Source organism: Pristiophorus japonicus, chromosome 21 (genome assembly GCF_044704955.1).
Source record: "Pristiophorus japonicus isolate sPriJap1 chromosome 21, sPriJap1.hap1, whole genome shotgun sequence".
Taxonomy (NCBI): Eukaryota; Metazoa; Chordata; class Chondrichthyes; family Pristiophoridae; genus Pristiophorus; species Pristiophorus japonicus.
The window spans coordinates 16,988,647-17,013,022 of NC_091997.1; the positions used below are offsets into that span (position 1 = coordinate 16,988,647).

A 24,376-nucleotide genomic window follows, 5' to 3' on the forward strand; every position below is an offset into this window, starting at 1 on the left:
GATAAAATTGCCGTTTGCAAGTCGGAGCTTCACGCAGCGTGCTGTGCGCAACCGTTGTGGTCAATGTGACCTGTGGCGTAGGATCCTCTATGGTTGAATTTGTAATACAGATTGAGGATGAGGAAGTTGTGTCAGAAACGAGAGTACTATGCTTAAACAAAGGGGACTACAGTGGGATGAGGGCAGAGTTGGCTAAAGTAGACTGGAAACAAGGACTAAACGGTGGCACAATTGAGGAACAGTGGAGGACTTTTAAGGAGCTCTTTCATAATGCGCAACAAAAATATATTCCAGTGAAAAAGAAGGGCGGCAAGAGAAGAGATAACCAGCCGTGGATAACCAAGGAAATAAAGGAAAGTATCAAATCAAAGACTAATGCGTATAAGGTGGCCAAGGTTAGTGGGAAACTAGAGGATTGGGAAGATTTTAAGCAACAGCAAAGAATGACTAAAAAAGCAATAAAGAAAGGGAAGATAGATTACGAAGGTAAACTTGCGCAAAACATAAAAACAGATAGTAAAAGCTTTTACAGATATATAAAACGAAAAGAGTGACTAAAGTAAATGTTGGTCCCTTAGAAGATGAAAAGGGGGATTTAATAATGGGAAATGTGGAAATGGCTGAGACCTTAAACAATTATTTTGCTTCCGTCTTCACAGTGGAAGACACAAAAACCATGCCAAAAATTGCTGGTCAGAGGAATGTGGGAAGGGAGGACCTTGAGATGATCACTATCACGAGGGAGGTAGTGCTGGACAGACTAATGGGACTGAAGGTAGACAAGTCCCCTGGTCCTGATGAAATGCATCCCAGGGTATTAAAAGAGATGGCGGAAGTTATAGCAGATGCATTTGTTATAATCTACCAAAATTCTCTGGACTCTGGGGAGGTACCAGCGGATTGGAGAGCAGCTAATGTAACGCCTCTGTTTAAAAAAGGGGGCAGGCAAAAGGCAGGTAACTATAGGCCGGTTAGTTTAACATCTGTAGTGGGGAAAATGCTTGAAACTATCATTAAGGAAGAAATAGCGGGACATCTGGATAGGCATAGTGCAATCAAGCAGACGCAGCATGGATTCACGAAAGGGAAATCATGTTTAACTAACTTACTGGAATTCTTTGAGGATATAACGAGAATGGTGGATAGAGGTGTACCGATGGATGTGGTGTATTTAGATTTCCAAAAGGCATTCGATAAGGTGCCACACAAAAGGTTACTGCAGAAGATAAAGGTACGCGGAGTCAGAGGAAATGTATTAGCATGGATAGAGAATTGGCTGGCGAACAGAAAGCAGAGAGTCGGGATAAATGGGTTCTTTTCCGGTTGGAAGTCAGTGGTTAGTGGTGTGCCACAGAGATCAGTGCTGGGACCACAACTGTTTACAATATACATAGATGACCTAGAGGAGGGGACAGAGTGTAGTGCAACAAAATTTACAGATGACACTAAGATTAGTAGGAAAGCGGGTTGTGTAGAGGACTCAGAGAGACTACAAGGAGATTTGGATAGGTTAAGCGAATAGGCTAAGGTTTGGCAGATGGAATACAATGTCGGAAAGTGTGAGGTCATCCACCTTGGGGAAAAAAAACAGTAAAAGGGAATATTATTTGAATGGGGAGAAATTACAACATGCTGTGGTGCAGAGGGACCTGGGGGTCCTTGTGCATGAATCCCAAAAGGTTAGTTTGCAGGTGTAGCAGGTAATCAGGAAGGCAAATGGAATGTTGGCCTTCATTGAGAAAGGGATGGAGTACAAAAGCAGGGAGGTGTTGCTGCAACTGTATAAGGTATTGGTAAGGCCGCACCTGGAGTACTGCGTGCAGTTTTGGTCACCTTACTTAAGGAAGGCTATACTAGCTTTGGAAGGGGTACAGTTGAGGCTAGCTCATTGAATGTTTTCAAGTCAAAGATAGATAGATTTTTAAGCAATAAGGGAATTAAGGGTTACGGGTAGAGGGCGGGTAAGTGGAGCTGAGTCCACGACCAAATCAGCCATGATCTTATTGAATGGCGGAACAGGCTCGAGGGGCTAGATGGCCTACTCCTGTTCCTAATTCTTATGTTCTTATTATCCTCCTCCCTCCATTTAAATACAGCACCAATACTGCCTGCTGCGCCCTGGAAACACCATTTTCTTCAGCCGTTTTCTGGGCCGGACGTTAAATGAGACATAATGGCCGAATTTTCCATCCGGGACGCAAGTGCAGCATTGCACGATGATTGACGTTGTGATCTCAGTCAAACTGGAGGGCGGGGCGGTAAGTTTTTGCACCGTAGCAAATCAGGAGCCTAATTTACCGGGCAGGTGCTAAAATCTGGATGCCCGGTGTTAACCCCAGAAACACCATTTACTGCCTCTCCGGGGTGCAAACAGAGACGCAGAAGAGAATCCAGCCCTTAGAACTGTAGATAATGTAAATATTCGTACAGTGCAGACTCCGTCGCCTGCATCTCTGAAAGTTTACATTTTACTGGTTGGGACAATAACTTTGAACCAGTGTATAACTGTACAGAGCAGTGACCTCTCACCTGCTCCAAGACTTGCAGCTCCAGCCAGACAGCTTAAAATGGCTATGTGCAACGACCAGTCTCAAGTATAAATGCAGCATATGACTATTAATTATTCTGTGATAACAATTTGTCATTATAATTTTCACTAGAATACAAACTATACTCTCTTTCCCTGCCCCTTCCAAAGTGATGGAGAATGATAGAAGGAATTTCATTGTCTATAAAAAGTGGACACTTCCACTGATGCTTATCAGGGTGAGGGATATCGACACAGAAATTGAACATTTTTCTACCGTCACTCGTAAGATATCGCACAGGATGAATGTGCCATTTACCATTTGCTACTCTGCTCCAAAAATCTGCCTCAGCCCCCAACCTACCACACCAGTCAAAGTTTCCCAGGTCTTACAGTACTATTCCTGTACAAGTTTGTCATTTGATGACTGCTGAATCATTAGCCGGTTTGTGGTTTGGACCAACACACATCAGAAACTGGGTTAAGACGCTGGAAACTTATTTCACTTTGGATCCTTATAGCCAGCAAAGAGGGAAAACTGATACCCCACAAATTGGCTGCTGCATTTCCTACATTACAACAGTGACTACACTCCAAAGATACTTCATTGGCTGTAAAGTGCTTTGAGACATCCATAGGTCATAAAAGGCGCTACATAAATCCAAATCTTTCTTTCTTTTCAATCTGGGTTGGATTTGAATTAGACAAAATGCTTTAATCCATTGCACCAATCAGTGCTCAGAAGGGAGTATTGCTGGAAATAAATGTGGAAAATTTGCCGTACATGGATCCTGGTTACTCCGTGTGAAAGTACACCCATCATAAAGTTGGTGCAATCTTTAATTATATAGATGTTATGCATAAAACAGTTCAAACTTAAATTTAGGTTTCAGATACCAAGTATTACCTGGTCTGATTTGCTGCCATGTGTGTGCATCCACCCGACAGTTCAGGAACTGCCTCATCTTTCTCAGATGTACAGCTGCACATCTGGTAGTACTTGGTTTAGTGCATTACATGTATTGACTGTACACATTGAGTGTGTTTTATCTTGTTTTCTTTGTCACACTATGTTGTGTCTGCAATCCAACTCTGGGCAAAAATTCATTGCAAATAACATTTCCAGACTAGCTTGCATGGCGCGCAACTGAAAATAACTAATAGGATAAGCAAAACAGAACAAAGAGTCCTACAGTCCTTCAGATTATTACAATATATAAATAGAAATTTAGCACCACAACATATATTGAATTAAGTGTTCACTCGTTTAGCACAAGCACCCTGCTAATGATACTAAATTCCAGACCTATTTCAATCTGCTATGGACTCGACAGTGAAACTGAAGGAAATACGCAGCCTCCCTGGATGTCCAGCCTCAAAATGGAGGCCTTTTATGAGGTATCAGGAGTAGGGTTGCCAACCCTCCAGGGATGAAAGATTAATTTCCTGAACACTGCCACTGCAAGCAACCCAGGGGGGGGGGGAAATCATAGGGGTATTCAATAAGAACATAAAAATTAGGAGCAGGAGTAGGCCAAACGACCCCTCGAGCCTGCTCCGCCATTCAATAGATAGACTTGGGTTTATATAGCGCTTTTCACGTCACCAGATGTCCCAAAGCGCTTTACATCCAACAAATTACTTTTTGGAATGTAGTCACTGTTGTAATGTAGGAAACGCAGCAGCCAATTTGCACACAGCAAGCTCGCACAAACAGCAATGTGATAATGACCAGATAATCTGTTTTTGTTATGTTGATTGAGGGATCAGGTCACCGGGGATAACTTCCCTGCTCTTCTTCTAAATAGTGTCATGGAATCTATTACGTCCACCTGAGGGAGCAGACGGGGCCTTGGTTTAATGTCTCATCCAAAATACGATGCAGCACTCCCTCAGCTCTACACTGGGTGTGTCAGTCTAGATTTATGTGCTCAAATCCCTGGAGTGAGACTTGAATCCACAACCTTCTGACTCAGAGGTGAGTGTGCTACCCACTGAGCCACAGCTGACAATATACTCAATGACTGAGCCTTCACAGCCCTCTGGAGTAGAGAATTTAAAAGATTCACCAACCTCTGAGTGAAGAAATTTTTCCTCATCTCAGTTCAAAATGGCCAACCCCTTATTCGGAGACTGTGACCCCTAGTTCTAAACACCCCAGCCAGGGGAAACATCCTCCCTGCATCTACCCTGTAAGAATATTGTATGTTTCGATGAGATCACCTCTCAGTTTTTTCTAAACTCTTGAGAATATAGGCCTAGACTACTCAATCTCTCCTCATAGGACAATTCCTCCTTCCCAGAATCAGTCTGGTGAACCTTTGTTGCACTCTCTCTTTGGCAAGTATATCCTTCCTTAGGTAAGGAGACCAAAACTGTACACAATACTCCAGGTGTGGTCTCACCAGAGCCCTATATAATTACAGTAAGACATCTTTCCACTTGTGCTCAAATCCTCTTGTAATAAAGGCCAACATATCATTTGCCTTCTTAATTGCTTGCTGCACCTGCATGTTAACTTTGTGATTCATGTACAAGGACACCCAGGTCCCTCTGAACACCAACATTTGCCAATCTCTCATCATTTAAAAAATACTCTGTTTTTCTATTTCTCCTACCAAAGTAAATAACTTCACATTTCTCCACATTATATTCCATTTCCCATGTTCTTGCCCACTCACTTAGCCTGTCTATATCCTCTTGAAGCCTCTCAGCATCCTCCTCACAACTTACATTCCCACCTAGCTTTGCATCATCAGCAAACTTGGATATATTACATTTGGTCCCCTCATCCAAATCATCGATATAGATTGATAATAGCTGGGCCCCAAGCACTGATCCTTGTGGTACCTAAGAGTTACAGTCTGCCAACCTGAAAATGACCCGTTTATTCCTACTCTCTGTTTTCTGTCCGTTAACCAATCCTCAATCCATGCTAGTATATTACCCCCAATCCCATGAGTCCTAATCTTGTTTAATATCCTCTTGTATGGCATCTTCTGAAAATCCAAATACACCACATCCACTAGTTCCCCCCTTATCTATTCAACCTCAAAAAACTTTTAACAGATTCGTCAAGCATGATTTCCCTTTCATAAATTTGTGTTGACTCTGCCCAATCCTGTTATTTTCTAAGTGTCCTGTTATCATGTCCTTAATAATAGATTCTAGCATTTTCCCCAGTAATGTCAGGCTAACTGGTCTACAGTTCCCTGTTTTCTCTCTCCCTCCTTTCTTAAATAGTGGGGTTACATTTGCTACCTTCCAATCTTTGGGAACTGTTCTAGAATCAATGGAATTTTGGAAGATAGCAACCAATGCATCCACTATCTCCCTAGCCACCTCATTCAAACCCCGAGGATATAAGCCATCGAGTCCAAAGGATTTCAGTCCCAGTACTTTTTTTTAAAACTAATACTAATTTCTTTCAGTTCCTCATTCTCGCTAGACCCTTGACCTCCACTATTTCAGGAGATTCTTTGCGTCTTCTTCCGTGATCTCCACAACTCCCATATGCTGCAGTTACGGCACACCACCTGCCCTGCCTTGTCTATCTAACCTTCTTTATTTGTCTGATTTGTTATTTTTGTAATCAATTATTTTAGTTTTAAGGGATGGAGTACAAAAGCAGGGAGGTCCTGCTGCAACTGTACAGGGTACTGGTGAGGCCGCACTTGGAGTACGGCATGCAGTTTTGGTCACCTTACTTAAGGAAGGATATACTGGCTTTGGAGGGGGTACAGAGACGATTCACTAGGCTGATTCCGGAGATGAGGGGGTTACCTTATGATGATAGATTGAGTAGACTGGGTCTTTACTCGTTGGGGTTCAGAAGGATGAGGGGTGATCTTGGAGAAACATTTAAAATAATGAAAGGGATAGACAAGATAGAGGCAGAGAGGTTGTTTCCACTGGTCGGGGAAACTAGAACTAGCGGGCACAGCCTCAAAATATGGGGGAGCCAATTTAAAACCGAGTTGAGAAGGAATTTCTCCTCCCGGAGGGTTGTGAATCTGTGGAATTCTCTGGCAAAGGAAGCAGTTGAGGCTAGCTCGTTGAATGTATTCAAATCACAGCTAGATAGATTTTTAACCAACAAGGGAATTAAGGGTTATGGGGAGCGGGTGGGTAAGTGGAGCTGAGTCCACGGCCAGATCAGCCATGATCTTGTTGAATGGCGGAGCAGGCTCGAGGGGCTAGATGGCCTACTCCTGTTCCTAATTCTTATGTTCTTATGTTATTATGTACTTAATTGGTTTATCTAGTTTAGTTACTAATTTAATAAAGTAGTCATAGAAATTTAGTTTCTTAGCTAGCTTAGACATAAATAACCTGTAGTACTTACCAACCATTCATCTACCTGCTGCCCTGTGATGTCACTCCTTGATTTTTCTGTTTGAAGGCACTTCATAGCGCGCTGATCCTGCTCCTCTCGGGCCTTTATATAACCGCTGATCCCGTTCTTTATATCACCGCCTATCCCGCTCTTTCATCATCATCGGCAGTCCCTCAGAATCGAGGAAGGCTTGCTTCCACTCTTGAAATGAGTCCTTAGATGGCTGAACAACTCGCTCTTTACATCACTCACCACTGATCTTGCTTCTCTCACTGCTGATCCCACTCCTCTCGAGCTCTTTATAATCACCCAAAAAATTGTTTATTTTGTCTACTTTCTTTGAATAGTTACGTTTATTAGTTATAAAAATAGTTGAAATGGGAAAAGAGGCTGTTCGGGTAAGTCGGTTGGAGGCGGAGGTCATGTAATAAATCTTTCAGGAATACATTAATACCTTGAAGCACATTCTGTTTAATTACGGTCTCCAAGATCAGAACAAAGGAATGAGGGGACTGGAAGATTTCACCGATAAATTACAGTATTTTAATCATCAAAATCTATGGCAAAAAAGACACTGAAAACGATTGGAAATGTTCACATCAGGTTTGTTAGGATGTTTGCTATTATTTGAGCTTCAGGCACAAACAACAGGAGAACGAGAACACACCCTGAAGCCATGCATTTCATACCTGGGGATCTGATAGCTGTATTCTGGCAGTCAGAATGCAGACGAGGTCTGACACCAAAGCGCACACCTTTCATCTTTTTGCTTGCGTCTACATGTAACAAAGGCAGCCCATGTGGGGACTCAAAGCCCCCAATGCTGGCATCCTAGCTCACTGCCTGCTCCACTGCATTTGAAAGGTTTGAGGTTTTCAGAAATGTAAACAGCACAGATTAGTCGCTGGAATGAGCCTGTGGAATCACTCCAGGTCCCGGTGTGTACGTTGTCCTTTGCACGTTTATTAACTGTAAAGAGAGCTGCTACATTTTACTTAAATGTCTAGAATAATCGAACAAGCAAATACCAGGCAAAAAGATTCGGGTTATACAAAACATAGTTAGATGCCACAACGGGAGAGTTATGTGCTTACATTAAAAAGCCCGATTTTCTTAAGCTTGATTTTTCTTGTGGTCTTCTAATATTTTTGTGATTAACCATTATTTTGCCTGACTAAAACTTTTGGCAGATCTTCACAGGTGCCAAGGACAACTACAGTGGAAGAATAAAGTTAAAAGGAAAGTCTGGTGCCAACATCTGCTTTCTAACAGTTAGTTAATGTTTTGAGGGCTCACATCCATTAATCAAGTTTCCCACCTGGTTTGAATCCCCCACCCCATTGTAAGTAGCTACTATACTTGCTCTCCCTCTTGAGCAAGGCCCTCACCCAGAGTAGCATCCCATCTATGCAGCTGCGAAACAGGTATCAACACTGATCAGAAGTCAGCAGGTATTCTGTGTGAAAGCACTGGCCCCATCTGTAGTATACACCGAGTCTCAGGGCAATGAAAGAGACAGGCACTTCCCTATGGTGCGCCAATCTTTGAAAGTAAAAGGCAAGCTGTGGACCGCAGGGGTAGCCCCTTTAAAAAAAAAAGACCAGCCAAATGGGTATCTTATCATCCAAGAGATTTTAGAAAAAAGGGATAGGCAGAGGTGGGAATACTAAAATCTGTTGCAGAACACAATGGTTCTGTGGGTGTTCTGGACCTTGATAACATCATCTGTGGAATGTAAATCAATTAGGTCGACTATATCCAACATCACATTTAAGATCCAGGTTGTCTTTTGAGTGTCCCTTCTTGTTGTCCTTTGGTGAATCGGGAGATGAAGTAATTCTACCAATTCAACTGCAAATGGCACTTGGCACAGTAGAGCAAGTTTGATGAACTAATTCGCTTCACACATTTGGAAACCATAAAATCCTTTTATAAATGAGCTATATTAAAATGTTTTATAAGGCAACTAAATATAAATGCAACTTCAGTTTCAAAATTTTTCATGACATTTAAGATTAGGATGTAATTTTACTTGTAAAAATGTGTGTGTAGTTTTACAAGTGAAATTATATCCTCGTGTTTAAACCCATTCATGGCCTTGCCTCTCCCCTAACATCTTCAGCCGAATGCCTCTCCCCCAACATCTTCAGCCCAATGCCCCTCCCCCAACATCTTCAGCCGAATGCCTCTCCCCTAACATCTACAGCCCAATGCCCCTCCGCTAACATCCTCAGCCCAATGCCTCTCCCCCAACATCTTCAGCCCAATGCCCCTCCCCTAACATCCTCAGCCCAATGCCCCACCCCCAACATCTTCAGCCCAATGCCCCTCCAGAACTCTCCGTTCCTCTAACTTTGCCTCTAGAGCATCCTCTCCTCTCATTGGTGGCTGTGCCTTCAGTCGTCCAGGCCCCACACTCTGGAATTCGCTCCGCCTAGACCCCTCTGTCTCTCCACTTCTCTCTCCTCCTGTGTCAGCTGTGGCGCAGTAGGTTGCACTCTCGCCTCCGAGTTAGAAGGTTGTAGGTTCAAGTCCCATTCCAGAGAATTGAGGTAAAAAAAATCTAGGCTGGCACTCCAGTGCATTATTGAGGGAGCACTGCACTCAGACAACATAAGAAATAGGAGCAGGAGTAGGCCATAAGGCCTCGAGTCTGCTCCACCATTCAATAAGATCATGGCTGATCTGATCATGGACTTCCCTGCCTGCTCCCCATAACCCCTTATCCTTCAAGAAACTGTCTATTTCTGTCTTAAATTTGTTCAATGTCCCAGCTTCTACAGCTCTCTGAGGCAGCAAATTCCACAGATTTACAACCCTCTGAGAGAAGAAATTCCTCCTTATCTCTGTTTTAAATGGGTGGCCCCTTATTCTAAGATCATGCCCTCTAGTTCTAGTCTCCCCCATCAGTGGAAACATCCACCTTGTCAAGTCCACTCATATTCTTATACGTTTCTATAAGATCACCTCTCATTCTTCTGAATTCCAATGAGTTGAGGCCCAACCTACTCAACCTTTCCTCATAAGTCAACCCACTCATCCCCTGGATCAACCTAGTGAACCTTCTCTGAACTGTCTCCACAGCAAGTATATCCTTCAGTAAATATGGAAACAAAACTGCATGCAGTATTCCAGGTGTGACCTCACCAATACCCTGTACAGCTGTAACAAGACTTAGCTGTAACAAGACTTCCTTTCTTTTATACTCCATCCCCTTGGCAATAAAGGCCCAGGTTCCATTGGCCTTCCTAATCACTTGCTGTACATGCATACTATCCTTTTGTGTTTCATGCACAATTACCCCCAGGTCCCGCTGTACTGCAGCACTTTGCAATCTTTCTCCATTTAAATAATAACTTGCTCTTTGATTTTTTTCTGCCAAAGTGCATGACCTCACATTTTCCAACATTATACTCCATCTGCCAAATTCTTGCCCACTCATTTATGCCTGCAACCTCTTTATGTCCTCCTCACACATTGCCCTTCCTCCCATCTTTGTATTGTCAGCAAACTTGACTACGTTACACTCAGTCCCCTCTTCCAAATCGTTAATATCGATTGTAAATAGTTGCGGTCCCAGCACTGATCCCTGTGGCACCCCACTCGTTACTGATTGCCAACCAGAGAATGAACCATATACCCCGACTCTGTTTTCTGTTTGTCAGCCAATCTTCTATCCATGCTAATATATCACCCCCAACCCCGTGAACTTTTATCTTGTGCAGTAACCTTTTGTGTGGCATCTTTTCAAATGCCTTCTGGAAGTCCAAATACACCACATCCACTGGTTCCCCTTTATCCACCCTGTTTGTTACATCCTCAAAGAATTCCAGCAAATTTGTCAAACATGACTTCCCCTTCATAAATCCATGCTGACTTTGCTGACCAACTTTTGCTTTTCCAAATGTCCTGTTATTGCTTCTTTAATAATGGACTCCAACATTTTCCCAACCACAGATATTAAGCTAACTGGTCTATAGTTTCCTGCTTTTTGTCTGCCTCCTTTTTTGAATAGGGGCGTTACATTTGCAATTTTCCAATCTGCTGGGACCTCCCCAGAATCCAGGAAATTTTGGTAAATTACAACCAATGCATCCACAATCCATGCCGCTACTTCTCTTAAGACCCTAGGATGCAAGCCATCAGGTCCAGGGGATTTATCTGTCTTTAGTCCCATTATCTTACTGAGCACCACCTCCTTAGTGATTGTGTTTGTATTAAGTTCTTCCCCTGCTATAGCCCTTGACTATCCACTGTTGGAATATTGTTAGTATCCTCTACCGTAAAAACTAATACAAAATACTTGTTTAGAGTTTCTGCCATCTCCAGGTTCCCCATTACTAATTCCCCGGTCTCATCCTCTAAGGGACCAACATTTACTTTAGCCACTCTTTTTCTTTTTATAAACCTATAGAAACTCTTACTATCTGTTTTTATATTTTGTACTAGTTTGGATGAGCCGTTAATCCGAGGCCCCGTCTGCTCCCTCAAGTGGACTGAAAAGATCCCATGGCACTATTTCGGAGAACAGCAGGGAAGTGATCCCCAGTGTCCTGCCCAATATTTATCCCTCAATCAACATAACAAAAAAACAGATTATCTGGTCATTATCACATTACTGTTTGTGGGAGCTTGCTGTGCACAAATTGGCTGCCGGGTTTCCCAGATTATAACAGTGACTACACTCCAAATGTACTTCATTGGCTGTAAAGCGCTTTGAGACATCCGGCTGTCGTGAAAGGCGCTATATAAATGCAAATCTTTCTTTTTTTCTTTTTCTTGACTACACAAGATCTTAAAATAGCTCAGTTTAAGGTGGGGCATGAAAATGGAAAAGCAATGATGCCACAGCTCACACAGGGATACAAAGTGGCAAAAGGATTCCCTTCCCGACCTCGATTCCCATGCTGATCTTACTGTGTTAACTTGTTGCCTTCCTCCTAAAACCATACTTACTGACTTGTTCTTAATGTGCCTTCTTTTCAATCTCCCAGCTAAGATCAGGCTCATTTTTAATTTTCAAAGCAAGGGAGGAGATGCTGTGGGATCAAATTACTGTGACTACCATTGATCTGAATGGTATCTCCCACCTACTGTTTACATCCAAATCCAACCACGAACCAGAATATCAAATGGCACTTTGACACATGTGCTACCTTGAGGCAGCAGCCAAGTGGGGAGTTTAATCTCATTGTTTACACCAGCCCCATCCACTCTTCAAACCAAGATGCAGACACAAGAGACGTTAACTCAGAAGAGCTGGAGGAAGTAAACACATCTTCCAGGGTGGTTAGAACAGGCCAGCTACAAATTAGAAATCAGCCAGTAACATAATACAAAATGGGCTTGAAGCAAATATGAACAAGAGCAAAACAGAAAAAGAAACCAAATGGAGGATAAGATTGGGAAGCAGGTACGGCCTTGTTTAGTAAAATGATGTGACTAATTGAGCCATTCTGAAAAAGCCAGTCATCACTATGCTCGGTTATGTTAACTAAACTGAACTTTCAAAATGGTGGCCTGCGGAATCCAGCAGTGAAAATCTGAAATTACAGGCAATAACCGTGGTCTGAGCATCTTTCATTGCCAGAACAGAACAGGTTTGGATAATAAAATGCAAGCTCATGTGATTTATGACTTCATCAGAACCTCAAGATACACGCTGGAAACCAGCTGTTATTCTGCAAGTTTATGGCTCCCTCTGTAATACAAACATCATATAAAAGGCCCCTTCACACATCAAAAGTTATTTTAACCCCTCTAGGAATGTCCACTGCACATGGTTTTATAGTCTTGAATTCATTGTCTCTATTTGAAATAATAAACTGTTAATACATCCCAAACAGTAATTTTAGACGTGCAAGAGTCGATTATTTTCAGTAAAGCCACAGTTTTGCTGCTCAAGCTAAACCTCCAACAAACTAAATATTACTACCTCAGTGAAGTAAATCACAGTCAATCTCATTCATTTCACTGTGTCTCCAAGATTATGGACCTCTTAGGAAAAGGGGGCACTGACTGCTCCTCAGATTGCCATGGGAACTTAATGTAGCAATAATAATGCAGTGATGGCATCAGACACAGGATGATGTCACTGCATTGCCGATCACGTACACCCCGACAACTGACCCCAAGCCAAGAGTCTACAAAACGGAGTCCGAACAACCCGCCTCAACACGAGCTGCAGCAGGTTCCACGGCCTATAGGCAATGCAAGCTTATCCAAAAAACATTGTGGAAGCCTATTCCATGAACCCAGTTCATCTGAAGATGTCTCCAGTCTGATAACATTCACACCAATCAGACTGAAAAATAATCAGAACCAAGCAACGAAAGCCCTGAAGGATGGAGTATGTAGTTACTTGTAGTCTTTGCAACAGGTTGTAATCCATTTGCCTTTATCCATTGCTTTAAAAAAATCCTCTTCTCACCAGCAGATCAATGCAGTATTAAGGAATACAGCATGGTTTATGTTTAAAAAATCCTCTTCTCACCAGCAGATCAATACAGTATTAAGGAATACAGCATGGTTTATGTTTAAAAAATCCTCTTCTCACCAGCAGATCAATGCAGTATTAAGGAATACAGCATGGTTTATGTTTAAAAAATCCTCTTCTCACCAGCAGATCAATGCAGTATTAAGGAATACAGCATGGTTTATGTTTAAAAAATCCTCTTCTCACCAGTAGATCAATGCAGTATCATTAAGGAACACAGCATGGTTTATGTTAACTGTAAGGAAACGAGGAGATTAAAGTTGTTGCGCTCATCAAATTGAATCATGGAATCAGAGCTCAATTTTGGCCCACCCCTTTTCTCGGCGCGCTTACTGGAGTTGCGCCGCTTTTCTCCGTTGATAAGTGCGGCGGGGAAAGAAAAAAGAAAAGAAAAAAAAAAAATCGCTCCCCACTTTGGCCACTGTCCGGCCTCTCCTTGGTCGTCGCACAGCGTGGTCAGTCAAGTCAGGAGCAGAGCCAGCGTCCTGCGCTGAAAATAGTGCCGGGACGTCCGCACATGCGCACTGGAATTGGGTCGCAATATCCGCGCATGCGCAGTAGCGCCGAAATTTGCCAATCGGCCATTTTTAAAAGGAATCGTAGCTGCTTGTGTTTTGCTGTCTGGTGTGTTTGTTTCCTGCAGCCTGTGTGTGCTCCGATGTCTGCAGTTCCCGCCCCTATCCCTGGCCGAGTGGTCTCCCGGTCGTCCCGCACCGATCCCAGGACGAGTGGGCTCCCGCACCGGCCAGCCCGCTGTTGAAGTAGCTGCTTGTGTTTTGCCCTTGCTGCAGCCTGTCCGGTGAGTATGCTTCCTGCAGCCTGTGTGTGCTTTCCTGGGCCGAGTTTTCAGATGAAGGTAGGACTTAGTTTTATTTTTTATTTCTTCTTGAATACTTATTACTTTTTGTGCTTTGTAAGTCCTGGTGCAAGGTCCTCTCCTCTTCCCTTCCCATGCCTCTACCAGGCCGAATGGTCTCCAATGTACCTACCTGTGCTGATTTCTTAACTCTCAACAAGGGTTTTCTGAAGTGGCCACATTCGCTGGCCTAAATAGATTAACTGGCCAAAGTGGCCTAAATAGCCAAAACTGGCATAGGTTGCTGGTAACACCCCCTTTTGAGGAAAAAAAAAACTTTTAAAATCCTTACTCATTTACACTGGCACAAATTGAATGTGCAAAATGGGGATTTTTAAGATACTCCAGAAAAATCAAGTTGCTCCAAAAAAAAAACAGCAACTCCTGGCCAAAATTGAGCTCATAGAATGGTTACAGCACGGAAGAAGGCCATTCGGCCCATCGAGCCCGTGCCGGCTCTCTGCAAGAGCACCTCAGCTAGTCCCACTCACCCGCCCTTTCCCCGTAGCCCTGCACTTTTTTTTCTTTCAGGTACTTATCCAATTCCCTTTTGAAAGTCATGGTTGAGGCTGCCTCCACCAGGCAGGCAGTGCATTCCAGATCCTAACCACTCTCTGTGTAAAAAAGATTTTACTTATGTTGCCTTTGGTTCTTTTGCCAATCACTGTTAAATTGTGAGGTACAAACATTGAGGATTGGAATACTTGTCCACTTTCGGCACTCAGTCAACAACAAGCACTTACAGGTCAGGAACAGCACGTGTTAAAGAAGCAGAATAAAGTTCATATTACTCTCTCCAAAAATAATGCCTTAAAAAGGACTCGGACTTCCAAGTGTTCAGATGAGCTGAAAGAACAGCAGAACACTTTCATCACAATCTCAGTGCCGCTGGCTGCACCAATGCATTTTCGTTGCAATTTGTGTAATTGCATTGTATGTTTATGAACAAACAGGAAAAGGTTTGCCAATCAATTTTTCAAATGCCTTCAACATGAACCTCAGCAGATCAAGATTTAGAGCAACTAGAAACGATATTTACTTTGGCATTTTAGCAACCTGAATGTTTGCATAGCAGTCACTCAAAACAAGTTCCACCAGAGGACCTGAATAATAGATACTCAAGATACAAAATCCAAGTGCCTGATCTCAGAATTGCTGTAAAGTGATTTTTTTCTCCCAATGTTCCCCTTCCCTCCACTGAATGGAGGGTCTCATTTTGCAGTGCAGTCCCATGGGTGCCAGCTATTCATCGGTACTTCACTGAGGTGGCCATTCTTCATGCACGAGGTTAATGAATGGTGGTATCACAGCAGAGTTTGATTCTGTCCACACATGTCCACTTTCCAGCAGGGACATTAGTGAAGAGAACTGGCAACTATTGATTCATTTTCCCCTTCCATGTGCAAGGGTGATGAATACAACTGTAGTACCCCCACCACTGCCCGAATTCAGAGCTGCTAACTCAACACAGACTAGACCTAGAACTTGTTCAACTTGCATTCAAATTGCACCCTTCGCGGCCTGAAAATTATCCCAAGGAACTTCACAGAGGTGCAATCAGACAAAAATGGAGGCCAAGACAAAAGAAAGAGCCATGAGGAGGGATGAAAGGCATATAATTCCATACTGGGTAGTTCAATTGTCATCTCAGTCACTGGAGGAGCTTACTCCAAGTTTAACCCAAGGTGTAGTGTCAATGGATCGGCATCCATAAATAGCTTGAAATGACTAGGGCAGAGAAAACGGTTTGAAAAAGCACGGCAGAGAGTTGTGACAATGTACTTCCACCCAAAGAGTCCTGGCCAGGCAGGCAGACAGATGAGCATTTATTTCAAGCTGTGTGGTGTATTACAAATTTACTTGACACCCTTACAATAAAGTATAAAGTGTCAATGGACTTGCATACAAAACATGGCTTGAAATAACCACCAGGCAGCACAGTGCTGAGACGAGCACCAGGAAGATTATGATTATTTGCTCTCAACTGGAAAATGTTCATCAGTTTGAATGATGAGCTGCACGGTATAGATTACCTGGAGCATTTCTGTAACTGTGGAAAATTACAGCATGAGGAGATGAATGAATAGTTTAACGTGTTTACTGCATAAAGATGACTCAGCTCACAATGATTGTAAATGTCTTCCAGTAGACTCAAACAAAAACAGAAACAGCTAGAAATGCCTCAACTACTCCATGTGGAGTCTGCACCATCTACATGATGCACTGCAGCAACTCACCAAGGCTTCTTCGACCACACCTCCCAAACCCACGATCTCTACCAGCTAGAAGGACATGGGAACACCATCACCTGCAAATTCCCCTCCAAGTTACACACCATCCTGACTTGAAAGTATATCGCCGTTCTTTCAGCGTCGCTGGGTCAAAATCCTGGAACTCCCCCCCACTTAACAGCACTGTAGGAGCACCTTCACCTCACAGACATACAGCGGTTCAAGGCAGCTCACCACCACCTTCTCAAGGGCAATTAGGGATTGGCAATAAATGCCGGCCTTGCCGGTGACGCCCTCATCCCACAAACAAATAAAAAAATGTGGTAGCAAGTTCCACATTCTAACTGCTGTCTGGGTAAAGAACTTCCTCCTGAATTCCCTATTTGTTCCAATAGACTAATTTGGCATCATATTTTTGCAAAATTATCAAATCTTCAGAAATTGTTCAGATCTGACTGGCTTGAACTGCTATGTGTTACCATCCATGTAATCAAGAAGCTGTCTGACCCAAATGTGATTAGCTGATGTTGTGGGTTCCAGAAATTATCGTTCCACAAAGAACAGCTGTAATTATCAAGTAATTCTGAACTCCGGAACTCAACCCACCATGAAATCCTGTGTGTCTGTGCATCTCAGCTATAACATGGGATGGGTTGGACTTAGCTAGGAACTGTCCTCAGGGCAGAAATACCTCAAATAGTTTCTAGCATTTCAATAGATTCTAACTTCTGAAATAAAAGGATGACAATACTATCACATGCATACTGCTGGAACCATCATTTGCAGCGCAATATACATTTATTTTGTTAAAGTTCTCTATTGCTTTGAAGGAAAGCTCTGCAATATGAAAACTGCACAGGATCAATTCAAGTAGTACTCAATATGGCAACACTCGAGAGCTTGCTACAGTTTTGGATGAATTATGTTTCGGTTTTGTTTCAACTATATGATCTGTTCGAAAGCTGCATTGTAACTACTTTGAAACCCCCACCATATACATTCCTTTTATCTGCCATTCTGATATATGCCAACATTTTCAAATGGACAAAGTCTTACGTGAGATTAACTTATTGCATGGCTTCTAGAATTTGCAGTTCATCTCCAAGGTCACTGAGAGAATTGTGGAATGTGGCCCAGAGACATTAGCAAAATCCTGATAAATCAGTGCGTCTAATTATAAATGATCGGATTTGTAACCTGCAGCCCCAAAACAACAGCACAAATTGAGGAATTCCATGCAACTAAAATAGAATTTGACTGATCAAGTCGCTGTAAGCAGTACTCTGTTCATCTCCTTGATGAATGAAACTGTACCTGGTATCTATTCCTGTGTCTATGGTGTTTGCAAGATCAAACTTGAGACTCTAGATTGACCATCAATTTATCATCCATGAATGGGAAGCTTCCATTATGACAGGTAAGGGCACAGTCACACTACTGAGACTACAGCAGAATCCTCAATTGCCCCCATAAAAAAAATAGATTTGCATTTATATAGCGCCTTTCATGATCACAGACCATCCCAAAGCGATTAGCAGCCAATGAATTGATCTGCACATTGGCCCAATGCAGTTTGTGGTTCGTGCACTGATACAGCCCCTTTAATTACATCTCACACAGACTGACCATAAACAAGGTTGGTTCACATACTTCCCACACGCTATTTACTTTTCTCAGCTAGACAGGCAGCAGCCAGTCAATGGTGTAATTGTTCAACTCTTCAAGTGGTCACCTTTGACAGTGAACTCACAAAATAACATCCCATTTATACTTGCGGCCCCCTTAGAGATCACCACATTCAGTCTGAGTCAGGGTGACCAGAAGTGAATGTGACCACCCCTCCCGCGTCTATACAGAATGCTGTCCCAAGTCAGTCAGTTCACCAGAGGGGTATTAACTGACCTGTCTGACCCAGCTGAAAGCTGCAGGAATGTGCATCAGCTGTTTATTATGGCTGGCTCAGCATTTCCTCCTCTGTTGCATCAGCTTCAAAATCCAGATGAAATAAATGTGCAATTTTTATACCTTACCAGTGACTGGGATTGTGTTGCAAACGTTTACCTAATGTGAATTAGAAGTACTAGTGTAAAAGAGGACTGCAGAGTATGGTGTAACAACTTGGGACTTCACAGGAACTCCTACATGGCAAGCGAGCCCCAGGTGGGCAGAGGAAATGTTTCAAGGACACCCTCAAAGCCTCCTTGAGAAAATGCAACATCCCCACCAACACCTGGGAATCCCTGGCCAAAGACCGCCCTAAGTGGAGGAAGAGCATCCGGGAGGGCGCTGAGCACCTCGAGTCTCATCACCGAGAGCATGCAGAAAACAAGCGCAGGCAGCGGAAGGAGCGTGCAGCAAAGTAGTCCCACCCACCCTGTGACAGGGACTGTAATTCCCGTATTGGACTGTTCAGTCACCCAAGAACTCACATTGAGTGGAAGCAAGTCTTCCACGATTTTGAGGGATTGCCTATGATGATGATAATGATGATGATGATGATGATATCAAACAAAGTTTGACATTAAGCCACATAAGGAGATATTACAAAAGGCCAAAGAGGTAGGTTTTGAGGAGCATCTTATAGGAGTGAAGGCAGAGAGGTAGAAAGGTTCAGAGAGGGAATTGCAGAGCTTAAGGCCAAGGCAGCTGAAGGCACTGCTGCCAATGGTGGAACGATGAATATTGGGGCTGCGCAAGAGGCCACAATTGGAGGAGCACAGAGATCCCGGGAGAGTTGTAGGGCTATCGGGGAGTTACAGAGATAGGGAGGGGCGAGGGCATGGAGGGATTTGAAAACAAGGCTGAGAATTTTTTAAATCAAGGCATCGCCGGACCAGGAGTCAATGTAGGTCAGCGAGCACAGAGGTGAACAGGACATGGTGTAAGTTAGGATACGGACAGCAGAGTTTAAGACAAGACAAGGATGATCTCAAGTTTAAGTTTACAAAAGGTTCACAGTGGGAGGCCAGCCAAGAGAGCATTTCAAGACTATAGCCGAGACTAGAAGCAACAAAGGTCTGGATGAGGGTTTCAGAAGCAGATGAACTGAGACAGGGGCGGCGACAGACAATGTTACGAAGGTGGAAGTAGGTGGTCTTTGTGAGGGAGAGGATAGGACGCTAAGGTTGCAGAGCGATGGTCACAGATTAGAAGCAGGAGACTCACTGGATTCTCCTGATAGTCAGTGGAAGCCAACTGTGAGTGTGAAAAAAATATAAACACGCATTAACACACATCTGCACCTCCTAATAGCTTCGACAAGAATGATACAATATGCCTGGGAGCAATCCTAATCACTATTCAGACACACTTGTTGGAAAGTATGCATGCAAGGATGTCAGATGAAGGCAGTATCATACTTGACTGTGATGTCTTTCACAATCCAATAAACTGCTGTCACTCCCCATTTCAACTCGCACATGAAGAATGGTCAGTTGCTTTAAGAAGTGGCAGGCTGCCAGCAATGAGTAACCAGATCCCATCGTGACCCACTGCCTGCAGGAGGAGAAAATTGGAGATGGGGCTGGGAATCATTTTCACTCATAAATATACCTGCCTCGCTTATTACAGATACACAGCCGAGGTGTTTAGGTAAGTCAGGTAGTCACAGCAGAAATCACCATCCAGAAATTGCAATTCTGTAAAAATAGTTTGTGCAACCAGAACAGCAACTAAACCACTATGAATTGGCTCATTTTTATTTTAAATATAGCAGTTTTCTAAATAATATATTTTTGGGCTTCCCCTTTGCCTCAGCAGGATTATCCACCGAGTATCTGAACCATACAGACAGGGAGGGTCAGAGGGTGAATTCCTGGTCAGTGCGGAGTAACCCGATCTCGGCTGGGATTTCAGAATTAATGCAATTGGCCTCAGGGCCTCTGATTTAGAGAGGGGAAAAAATTGACTAGGTTTCTGCTCCTGATCACTTTCCATCAAACCCTGAAAGAAATGTACCCGTGTGGATATTGGGTGAAATGAGGATCAGGGTTAGCTGTGATGTCCACATGATTAAATACCCTAAAGTTTGTGATCGCCCCATGGTTGAATACCCTGATGTTTGTGATCTCGCAATGGTTGAATACCCTGATGTTTGTGACCTCCCTATGGTTCAATACCCTGATGCTTGTGATCTCCCCGTGGTTAACTACCCCGATGTCCCTATGGTTGAATACCCTGATGGAATATCCTGATGTTTGTGATCTCCCCATGGTTGAATACCCTGATGTTTGTGATCTCCCTATGGTTCAATACCCTGATGCTTGTGATCTCCCCATGGTTAACTACCCCGAAGTCCCTATGGTTGAATACCCTGATGGAATATCCTGATGTTTGTGATCACCCCATGGTTGAATACCCTGATGTTTGTGATCTCCCTATGGTTCAATACCCTGATGCTTGTGATCTCCCCATGGTTCAATACCTTGATGTTTGTGATCTCCCCATGGTTGAATACCCTGATGTTTGTGATCTCCCTATGGTTCAATACCCTGATGCTTGTGATCTCCCCGTGGTTAACTACCCCGATGTCCCTATGGTTGAATACTCTGATGGAATATCCTGATGTTTGTGATCTCCCCATGGTTGAATACCCTGATGTTTGTGATCTCCCCATGGTTCAATACCTTGATGTTTGTGATCTCCCCATGGTTGAATACCCTGATGTTTGTGATCTCCCTATGGTTCAATACCCTGATGCTTGTGATCTCCCCGTGGTTAACTACCCCGATGTCCCTATGGTTGAATACCCTGATGGAATATCCTGATGTTTGTGATCTCCCCATGGTTGAATACCCTGATGTTTGTGATCTCCCCATGGTTCAATACCTTGATGTTTGTGATCTCCCCATGGTTGAATACCCTGATGTTTGTGATCTCCCTATGGTTCAATACCCTGATGCTTGTGATCTCCCCGTGGTTAACTACCCCGATGTCCCTATGGTTGAATACCCTGATGGAATATCCTGATGTTTGTGATCTCCCCATGGTTGAATACCCTGATGTTTGTGATCTCCCCATGGTTGAATACCCTGATGTTTGTGATCTCCCTATGGTTCAATACCCCGATGCTTGTGATCTCCCCGTGGATGAATACCCTGAAGTTTGTGAAGTCCCCATGGCTGAATACCCTGCCATCTCTCATTGTCCAAATTCAAGTATGTGCAACAACCCCGTGAGGAAGATACCAGACAGCCCTTGGCACTGCGGAACACACCTTAACAGAGTCAACACCTTCAGGAAAGGAAGGAGACAGTTGTTGAGGAAGAGAAGCGATCCAAAGGATATCCTGTGAAGCACCTTGGGACGTTTCACTGCGTTAAAGGCACTATATAAATGCTAGCAGTTGTAGTAAAGTGCGATCCTGTCCAGATTGGAGTGAATGATTCACTGAGCAAATTTGATTAACAGTTTTACAGATCGGTGGATGATACCGCGGGAAGGGGAAGGGCGAGATGAATTTCTGATGCGTAACACATAATGCAAATCGGAGCAGAATAAAAAGTTTACACTTTTCCAAAAAGTTACCTGGGTCAAAATTGGAAAAAAATCGCTTCCAAATTGTCATCCACATGGTCCTAATATCTCTTTATAAACTTCAGGTGGATCAGTGAAACGAGAGGTGGGGACATGAGTTTGACAACTAGCGCCTGTAGAGAAATATGCAGGATTGCCCATCCCCCACCCAAAAAATCCACATAAGAATTCCTTGCTGATAAGAGCTTTATCCTTCTATTATAGCAGGGCACAGCTTAGGCAAACAAGCGGCTCCTCGCCAAGCAAGCGCTCGCAGTCACATGGGGGAGTCAAACTAATGGGCTGGCTGGGGAAGGACTCAGTGCCCGGCACGGCCACAAAGCAGATTCGCCTTTCGGTTACAGGTGTCCTCTCTGTACATCTCGCTTTCTGATCAAACACAGAGCGTTACCGCTCGCCCACGCCCCCTACACAGCGCGGGGAAAGTTTAATCGGAGCGCCGGCGGATCACACAAACTACTGCTCAGACTTTGTGCGAGAGCTGGGAGCAGGTTGGTTAACTATTTCACGGCTGCTGCAACTCAAAACACGCCTCGCTGCCTTTATAAAAAAAGACAAGATGATCAGAGATGCGAGAGTAGCAGAAACTAGGAGCGAGGGGATACAAGTGATCGCGATGAAAATGATGTGCATTGAGCTATTGGGAGCCCACCCAATTACACAAATGACAGAAACTGGAGAGACCTTCTCCACTTTCTGCTTAGAAAAAACCTCGCGTCTTAGATGCCCGTTTGCTCACATTATTATTGTCTCCAAACTGCAATGCAAGTTGAACAAAACCACACAAGCCACAAAACCACACAAGCCGCAGTTTCCCACCAAACAATGACCGCACTGGAATAATTCACTGGTTCAGTGCAGAGCTCTGGGTCGTCCTGAGGACGCGATACAAGGTGCAAGATTTGGAAGTCGAATACTAAAAGTGCTCACGGTCTAAACAATCTCCCAGTGTCAAAACAGCACGGCGGCGCCTGAACTGGCCTGAACTTTTTTTTTTAAAACAATCCAAACTTTTAAGGAATTTCCAACAGCCCATCATCACCCAGCCGCTGAAATCAAGTTTATGTCTCAAACTCCCATCACCAGAAACAACCCGCTTCATCAGTTACGCGTTTCAAACATGTTATCAGCACACTCACATTTCAGCATATGTTTTAAAAAAAAATTATTCTTAATCTAATTTCTAAAGCGAGAAAGGTTTAAATCCCCTTTCAATGGAAACAGCTGCGAAGTAGGATTTGGATGTGTAACACATTCTTTGATCATGGAAGGTAACACAAATCAAGGTGATTCGGTCCGCAGCCAATAACATTCTTTTTATAAACTTAAATAGCTTACGAGTTTTGCAGGGTCGATCCCTTTTTTGTGCAACATTTCACCTGCTGTTAAAAGCTATTCCTTCTGGTCCCAGCCACAAGCAAATCTTTTTTCTGACTCTCTCACTCTCACCCCCACCCGCCCCCCCCGATCCCCACAATGCACTTACAGGTAGCGATCCTGGTCTTTCAACTGTCGGTGCAAAGCCACCGAATATCCGAAGTAGCTGCCTTGTGGCCCCTGTTTAATGATCGGGTACTTTACATCGATGTTAAAAGCAGACGAGATTGCCAGCGCAGCGGAGAGCAGGAGGTGAAGCCCCAGCTGAAACTGGCGAGCTGCAGAAGGCGCCATGTCGATTTCAAAGGCAGCGTTAGTTGCAGTTGCACGGTGATACTGCGAGTCCCCCCGTCTCCCTCCAGCTCCTCCACACCCTGTAGTACTGTACACGCCTGTCCTTCAAACCTGCGCATGGATCACGCTTCTCTTCCGGACACACTCAGCACTTCGCAGCTCTTAAACCGGCTCTGCCACAGCAAATCTTCGCGGTTAAATGTTAGCCCGCCTTTCTTCAAGAAACCCGTGACAGTCAATGAAAGCGGGCTACTGTTAAGTTACTTGAGCAGTCTCTCATTTCATTTCTACTTGTGGGTCCCACCAGTTCATGCATTGGTTGACAATTTGGTGCAAATAGTGAGGGATAGTTGAGCTGATCAAAAATCTAACCTCACCCTAACAGTAGATTAGGGTAGATTTAAGGTTTATAAATGCCACTCCGGAGACTTGAGCACATAAATCTAGGCTGGCGCTCCAGTGCAGTGCTGACGGAGTGCTTCACTGTCAGAGGTGCCATCTTTCAGATGAGACGTTAAACCGAGGCCCCGTCTCAGGTGGACATAACAGATCCCATGGCACTATTTTGAAGAAGGGCAGCAGAGTTATGCCAAGTCTCCTGGCCAATATCTATCCCTCAATGAACATAACAAAACAGATTATCTGGTCATTATCACATTGCTGTTTGTGGGAGCTTGCTGTGCGCAAATTGGCTGTCGCGTTTCCTACATTACAACAGTGACTA

At 43.7% G+C, this 24,376-nt stretch overlaps 1 protein-coding gene across 1 annotated transcript in view; it reads right to left on the reverse strand.

Annotated features, from left to right (window-relative positions):
* itga3b (integrin, alpha 3b) overlaps positions 1–23,719 on the reverse strand; it is a 185,904-nt gene extending 162,185 nt beyond the window's left edge. The window contains exon 1 of the mRNA XM_070864442.1: positions 23,468–23,719. Coding sequence (XP_070720543.1) covers positions 23,468–23,652 — 185 coding nt within the window. The 5' untranslated portion in view covers positions 23,653–23,719. The remainder of the gene's footprint in view (positions 1–23,467) is intronic.
* Positions 23,720–24,376: the final 657 nt, after the last annotated feature.